At 27.0% G+C, this 8706-nt stretch overlaps 1 protein-coding gene across 1 annotated transcript; it reads right to left on the bottom strand.

Annotated features, from left to right (window-relative positions):
• Positions 1-765: 765 nt before the first annotated feature.
• On the bottom strand, positions 766-2401 carry LOC129297998 (MLP-like protein 43). The gene is made up of 2 exons (XM_054936375.1): positions 2132-2401; positions 766-1288 (listed from the first exon to the last, which is right to left on the bottom strand). Exons 1-2 carry the CDS (start codon positions 2316-2318, stop codon positions 1008-1010), a joined length of 468 nt encoding a protein of 155 aa, XP_054792350.1. The 5' UTR covers positions 2319-2401; the 3' UTR covers positions 766-1007.
• Between the last annotated feature and the right edge of the window lie 6305 nt (positions 2402-8706).

The raw sequence follows: 8706 nt of genomic DNA, 5'->3' as shown, positions 1-8706 counted from the left end.
GAAGCTTTAATTTACAATAGTTACAGTGGAATCTAATTGTTTGCAGCATTAATGTATTTTAAAAATTATTTAATAACCCATCTATCCTTCTCTTTACTTTTGGAATTTGACATCATCATCATCATAATCATTACTTGTGATTTATACACACACACACATTCTTTAAATAGTTATAATTAAGTTTACTTAATAATTACAAATACTTTTTACAATAATATATTAACTCTTTTTTAATTTTATAATTATAATTTAATATTTTTCTTAAATTTATCAAATTTCATACTTTTAATGAGAACCACTTTTTAGGGCTGATGAGATATAGACCATCCAAATTTTAATATAGCTAATCCAGGTTTAAAGATTTATTTTATTTTTATTAAAATAATAAATAAAAATAAAAAATAAAACCTTAAATCCTAGACGGTCTATATCTCATCAGCCTAAAGAGTGCAGGGTGTTTATCAAGCCAATGAGCATTAAAACAGCTTCTCTTATAATGTGTGTTTATAACATAAATATCATATCCTTTTCAATCATTGTATATCTAAACCTTGTTTTTAATTATATCATCTAAAAAAACTTCAATTTGTTAAATTATTTTTTTTTTTTACAAAATAGTATCCAAATATAAATCACATTATAGCAATTGACTTTTACCTAACTTTCATTTTGCAAACTTTAGTCCTGCAATTATTAATACAAATAAGCTTTTAATTAAATTCAATAAGAACAATGGTATAATATTAAATAAGTCAAAATAACACATCAACAACAATTATTCACTTGAATTTTTGTTTCAGTCTCAACAATTTCACATTCAACAACATATAGAACATATATTCGACCAGACGAGCCATCAAATACATCATACAAGCACTCATAGTACTTCTGATACACACGAGATAATGCATATCGATTAATCATTAAACAACACACAAATTAAACTAGTTATTCAGTAGTGCCCATGCACATGCACTTAATAATATTATTTATTTATGAATAATTGACTATGCAGTGAGAAGATGAGCATCGGCATCTTTGGTGACGTTAGTGACATAGTCCAAGTAGCCTCCAGGATCTGGGATTCCCTCATTGAGCTTCTCATAATCAACAGTCCACTTGGCAATGGCACCACCACCAGCTCCTCCAACTTTATCAGACACTTTGAGAGTCAGCTTGAAGCTCTTGTATTGCTCCATCACGTCTCCTTCAAACAGGTTGAATGTTATCATGTTGTTTACTTCATCGTACACTTCAATTCTCTCCCTGCATTTTACTACCTTCCCATCTTTGCCAACAACAAGTTCACACAATACATATCAGTGTCATCAAAGCCCTCGAAGAATGGACTAACAAGTTGTTACGAGCATAAGTTCAAAAGAAGAATATATTTTAAAAGATTGGCCTGTTAAGAGGGAATGCTTTTTATATTTATAAACCTCATTTTATTTATAAAGTTTCCTGATGTAGGACTCATAACACAGGTCAATATAAAAATCAATAAACTAGCTAGGTATTGTACAGGGAATTCTTAACCTAAACTAGGATTATATATTAGAAATTAACCTGATCAAAGGTTGGCAAAGTTTGTTAAAAAAAACCTAGTTAATCATGCAAGAACCCGATGGATCATATTGTTGAGGAAGTTTTTTAATTATTGTACCGAGTATAACATTTTTGAAGAGTGCATATAGAGTATTGTACCGATGTGTCTTCCCCCACCCCCCCAAACGCCTCTACATATAATCTCTCTCTTTTAAAAAAGGAAAGTTAAATATGTAGATTTTTCCTGAGTTTTACTAAAATTACATATATCTCCTTTTTATTTGCAAAAGCTACACAAATCTCCTAAAAATCCAGAGTGTACTACGTAGATCCTCCAATAAGCTTATGTAAACAAAATTCAAAGGAGATAAATCTATATATATTATTGGAATTTTAAATAAATAATAATAGCACTGAGACCATCAAAAAGCTGCGTGTGTGTGTAATTCCATATCACCATATTTATCATCCAATAAGCTTCAATGAAATCAAATCGTTCTCGTAGGTAAAGACACATATATGAAAGTAGGAGAATACGATTATAATTATGATATATGAAGCACTTGGAATTGAATGGAAGGCTTACCAATAGTGTAAGACCATTTCTTAACAGATCCAACGTTGTGCCAGTCTTCTCCTTCATGAAGCTCACCTTCATGGATATGATCTGTGATGTTAGGGACATGGTGAAGTTGCTTTGTGAAGAGGTGGAAGAACTTTGAAGCTTGTGTCTGGATCTCTTTCTCAATCTCAAGTTTGCCTGTCAGACCCATTCCTTCTCTGATTGATGAGTGATGGGATACAAGATATCTTTCAATAATCTATCCAACCCAAGAGATCAATATGGAAGCAAAATGCATGCTTTCTGCCTTTTATAGAAATTAACCATGGGTGATCAGGTCTATCTTTGTTGTTCATTGTGGTGCTCATTTTAATTTAAACCGTTCAAATTTAAAACTTTTATTAGAAGACTCATCGGAGTCTCTGCCAAAATGAATTGCATTATTCATAATTATTCATTAACAGTACAGTTTATTGGGATTTTGATATAAAAAAATAAGTTGTGCAGCTATGTAAGAGTATAAAATATATTATTGATTTTAATATCTGGGAGAATGATAAATAAAGACTCTTGAAAAATATCAAGGATTTTATATAACTGAAATTTCAGGATTTTCAACTCAAATTTAGATATTTATAAATTAAAAGTCTTTATTTTACATTAATATTCCTCTAGGAGGCTTCTCAATAATCATTCTCCCTTCATATTTTATATCAATGATTCATTGATGATGTAGATATATTAATTAGTTTATGTGTATATTTGATCACTTGTATTAAAATATTGACGCCTATTCATGAGAACTAGTGGGAATGATGCAAAAGCAAGTGTCGGGTGTAAAATACTTATTATGCAATGTTAGGTGTTGACATCAAGTATTCTAATTATGGAGATTATATATAAACAACGTTGGTTTTTATATAGAAAAAATGATAAATAAATCCCTTTAAAATATAAAAATAATAAAATAGTAAAAAAAACAGAGAAGGATAATATCTGTAGATACTAATATATTGTAATTTGGTCCCCAAAAAAAATGTCATAATTTTATTTTTTTTGCTATGCTGACTCCCTACAAAATAATAGAAAGTAGAATTGTTAAGACTTAAACTAAAATTTTTAGTAACAAAAGTAAAGTTGTTAATATATAAAGTATAATTATTATTGCATGACTGAACTGAATTTATAATCAGCTGTATTATTAATATCTAAATTGAAATTGTTAATTAATAAGATAAAATTGTTAATATAAAAAAGGAAAAATATTAATAAAATCTTTTTAAATTATATAAATTATAATTTTATCTCTCAAAATGTGATAATACTAATAAAGTCTCTAGGAACCTCTTTATCAATAACTTTTTTAGGAAAAAGATCATTTTACCCTTATTAAGAAATTGTGATTTCTTAATCAATTCTTGCAATTCTTTCAAGAAAAGTTGTAATTTTTTAAATAAAAGTTGTGAATGGAGCTTGTTATTTTAAGAACTTTTTTCAATAATAGAAATTACACTTAATAAATTATAATTTTTTATTCAACTTTTGCAATACACAAAATAAAAATTATTATTCCGTAAACAACAGTTGTAATTGAAGCTTGTTTTTAATAATAGATATTATACTTGATAAGTTGTGATTTCTTATTCAATCCTTACAATTTACGAAATAAAAGTTATGATTCCTTAAACAAAAGTGATGATTGGGTCTTATTATTTTTAGCAAGGGTAAAATAATTTTTTTATTGACAAAGAGGTTTCTAGAGACTTTATTAGTATTATGGCATTTTGAGAGACTAACTTGTCATTTACATAATTTGAAGGAATTTATTATCATTTTCTATAAAAAAAAATGTATTTGTTATTACATAACTAAACTAACAACTATGCTTCTTATATTAATAATTTTACTTTCTTCTGTTAGATTAACATGTTTACTTTTATTATTAATAACTTTAATTTATATTTTAACAATCATGCTTTTTGCAAAGGGTCAAAAAAGTAATTTGGCAAAAATTATGTTAAATTAGCCCTCAAAGATTTCAAAGTAATCACTCCACTTTATGATACTTATTTATTTTTAATTTTCTTATTTTATTAGGATTTATTTGTCATCTTCCTCTTTATACACACACATACATATATACATATATCTTGAATTATCAAATATTATTTAATTCCCATTATTGTTGAAGTGACAGCCAATGGAATAGCATGATTAAAAGTATGGTCCGATTTTGGTGCTCATCACTTGATGAGTATTTGGACCATTCAGATGAAAAATTTGGATGGTCCACATTTATAACTTTTTATTTTATATTTATTAAAATAAAAAATATAAATTTTTAATAAATTAATATTATCATCAATTTTGAATAATATAAATTTAATTTGGATGCTTCAATTTAATATTAAATTTTTTAAATTATTTTATAAATTGACTGTTCAGATGTATTCTAGACAGATCACTAAAACCAAATCCTCAAAAGTACTACTTTTAAAGTATTGTTTTCTGTATATAGGTCCACTGTCACGTGATATATACAAAATTTAGCATGTACTGTTATACTCTCTCCGGTCTCATTTATAAAGCATAATTTAAAAAGTCTATTTAATCTTATTTATATATCATAATGCAGCTTTTTAAGTAATATTTAAAAGATATTTCTAATATTGCCCGTTATGAGAGAGAAAAAGAGTAACATGATATCACTTTTTAAATTTATTATATAGGGGCATGTTTGAAATTTTATATACTTTTATTCTTTATATTTTTTTGTATTGGTATTGATGAGATTGGTTGAAATGACTTAAAAAAATCGGATGAGTACAGTGTAATTTTTAGACTAATTCTTGTAAAATAATAGCCAAAGGTAAGTGATATTTATCATAAAAATTATATAATCAGGATTGATTGATTTAAAACATTTTAAATTCTGTTTGATTTCCCACTAATCGCTATTGTATAACAACTCCAACTACAATTTGTTCGCATCTTGATTGGTCTGAGCCGCCATTATCATCCTCGTCATCAATGCTATCCCTTCTCATCTCACTTTTTTTTTTTTTATCCGTTTGGTTGTCTTTATACTTCAAGTGGATGTGTATCTTTATCCAAAAAAAGAAAAGCAATAGAGTAGATCTTTATATAGTACATAAGATTCGAATTCTTGTCATTGTGCCTTAAATATGATTCCATTTAATTGGAGCATATACAATAAAAAAGAAACTTATTTTTTTTAACAATTTTTTTAACTTTTGTCCATGCTAAAAACTTGAACACCTTATTTCATTTCTAAACTTATTACTTTTTTTAAAAGAAACTTAAAGATAATTTAAAAACTATATAAATATAAAATATGTTAGTATGATATCATAAAAATGTAATATAAACAATAAAAAATAATTACATGATTTGATTTTTTTAACAAATGAAAAAAGATAAGCAAAGCATAAAAATACTATAAAAAATTTGAAAAAAATTGAATTTAAAGAAAATGCAATGGTGAGCCCTTTAATACTGTTTATTTCACTGTTCTATGAATAGTGATATTTATTACATTTTGAGAGAATGACAGATAAGTTTTAAAAGAATCAATTAATTTAAATTTGATCTCAATTATCAAATGTCAAGAATTTGCAAATTCATTCTTCAATGTTGTAACTTTATTATGATGAATTTACAATTTGATTTTCAAATTTTAATATAGTAGAAGAATAAATAAATTAATTTTTTCCATTAAAATTTGTAACACAGTTGCAAATTCATCATAATAAATTATAAAATTAAGAATCGAACTTGAAAATTTATGGAGTTTTGCACTTGAGATCTAATTTAAATTAATTAATCCCTTTAGAATCTCTCAATCATTCTCCCTTAAAATGGATGGAGGGAGACCATGCTTCCTTCCATCCATCCATTTTTTGTCACATTATTATTTTTTTGAATTATGTATTGTTTTTTTTAAATTAATTACCCATGTTTTTGATAGACAACGTTTGAAGTTGGGGAAAAAATATTTTTAAAAGGAAGCAAGTATGTCTTATATGTATCATTTTACCCATGCTTGGAAGCTTGGAAACATAAACGTGCGAGTAAATTGGAAGCAAGCGTGGGGATCAACAGGAAAAGAAGATATCTCATAATAATGTATCCAACCCAAGTTGCTGCCTTCTATAGAAAACAAAGGCTGATCAGAATCTCTAGAAAATGAATTCCATTAATCATAATTATTGAATAGTATAACTTATCAGAATTTTTATATTACATATAAATATAGTCATATAGATTAAATGAATCTCATATAATGTATAAAAAAAAATGAGTTGGGCTATTTTTGAATATATACAACAAATTATGGTTTTTTTAATTTTTTTTAAATCAATGATCTAGTTGGAATGATAAGCAGGTTCAGTTTTAAAACTATATATATATATATATATATATATTCAAATGACGTGCAAAATGGCGTGTGTTAGTCGAGATACCCGTGTGACGATATATGATGTTAATAAAATTTTCAAAAAAAGTCTATACCGTCATAACATTTTTAATCTTTTCGTGACTCTTTCTTTTATATATATATATATATATATAAAAAATATTAAAAGGAGTTGAATTCTTGATTCCTGTATACTTATAATCAATGACATGTAAAATTGGGAACCATTTTTTTCTCAAATAGAATCTAAAATATCACATTATTGCTCCATCCATATCATTAAGACACATTTAAAAAGTTAGTAAGAATTTAATCTGATCTATTAATAGGAGCTTCACTTTGCACCTCCTTCCTTTCCAGTGGCTTTTATTATGAACTTAAAACTCTTTACTGATCCTTAATGTCTCCTTTGGAGAAGTTCACATTCAATAATTTGGAGCTTGTTTGAAACTTTTTTTATTATTATTTTGAAAACTGGTGTTTTGTAAAACATGGTTTGAAATAAAAAATAATAAAATTTTTTTTATTCTTTAAAATAATAATCCCATAACACCTAAAACATGTTTTTATTTTTTTATTTTTCAAAACAATATTTGTTTCTTTATTTTTTAAAATACTTTTTAAAAACATGTTATCAAAATAAATTTTTTTATTTTAAAAAATAAAAAACTATATTGTCAGACAGACTCCATTGCTGTCTTCATCAATCACTTCAATTTTCTTCTTACATGCCACCGCCTTACTGTCTGTTTTTTTCCATTTATACAAATTAAGTATCAGTGTCTCAAAAAACAATTCGGCAATTGCACAGGAAATGGGAATATTTAATTTGAGTTATATATCTTCATTTTCATAATTTCAACTTAACCTACTAGTATCAAACACTATTAGAAAAGGACTCACGGGAATATTTCCTTTTGGTGAAATGCTTTGTGAGAAAGCTTAGGAAGCGTTGCCGTTCTGGTGGGGTAGACATATAGGAGCCCTTTTGCTTGGAAGTGCTCTAGCAGGGTAGACCTACGTGAACACTTTTGTTAGGAAGCGCTCCGTCGGTTCTTTCTTGAATTTGAAAAGTGTTTTTCTATGAAAGCATTTTAATCATAGCTTTCTTACAAGTTTTTTTTTTTTTTTTTTGTTTCATAGTAGCGTAAAAAAGTGAATTTATATAATCTTACCAACAGTATATAAAACCATTGTTTAACAGATCCAACGGCTTGCCACTCATTATGTCCTTGATGAAGCCACCTAGATGGACCCTGCAAGAGGCGTTGGGGAGATTGTGAAGTTGCTTGGTGAAGAAGTTGAAGAACTCAATTTCAACATCCAAATTACTAGTCAGAGCCATAGCTTCAATGACACACTGATCTCAAAATCAAAATATACAAGTAATATGGGAAGAAGTAGTGGATCTATATATTAAATGCCAGCTTCGTTGACCTGACGCACACAATCCATGCTATTACTGGATTCAAAACTTCTTCAAAAATTTTCCTTAATTATTTCTGTTTGGACCCAATGTTATCCGGCGATAGAGACCCAGATGCATATTTTTCAAAGCCTAATATCCCAATGCCAATTATTTTCGTTTTTAGTGGAAATCATATATCACTTTCACTGTAAGAGAAATAATTATTTTCGAGTGTCAACATCATGTTTATTTAACTCTATCTAAGTGTCGATTAAAATATTATCATAAAAGCATTAATCACAGTTAATGATTGCGGCTTAAAATATTATTGCAAGGACGCAAGATTTTAAGAGAGGACTAATTAAGGAGGTACAGTACAACAGACAAATGATATGTTAATATCCTTTGTTTTAAGGACTTCCTTTTAATGTTTTAATTTTGAAGAAAATATAATATTCACTCAACATGTGTATGCAATAAAATATAAGTTTGTACTTTTTTATTAATAATAATAACAATGTCTCCACTCGTATCAAAAAAAAAATAATGTCTCCAATCCGAGTAAATTAGTTGAACATTTTGTTTGATCCTATAAATTTAAGATATTATTCCTCCTTTGTCTCTTGCAAATTATTCCTTCTGGTGCTTATCATAAAACACGTTCTACAAGAAATTAATGTTCCTAAATATGTAAAGCACTTTGTAGGTATTAATTACATTTTTCTAATAGTATGTCTATTTAAATTTATTAAC

Source organism: Prosopis cineraria, unplaced genomic scaffold (genome assembly GCF_029017545.1).
Source record: "Prosopis cineraria cultivar Desert tree isolate PC_DT_omini unplaced genomic scaffold, ASM2901754v1 PC678, whole genome shotgun sequence".
NCBI lineage: Eukaryota > Viridiplantae > Streptophyta > Magnoliopsida > Fabales > Fabaceae > Prosopis > Prosopis cineraria.
Note: the sequence above shows the minus strand (reverse complement) of the source record. Positions and strands in the feature narration are given on the sequence as shown.

Bases quoted from the DNA above. Each gene is read 5' to 3' on its own strand.
- LOC129297998 (XM_054936375.1), bottom strand. From the start codon at position 2,318: ATGGGTCTGACAGGCAAACTTGAGATTGAGAAAGAGATCCAGACACAA. The intron at 1,289-2,131 runs GTAAGCCTTCCA...TTGTTGGCAAAG, and splicing joins GAAATGGTCTTACACTATTG to ATGGGAAGGTAGTAAAATGC.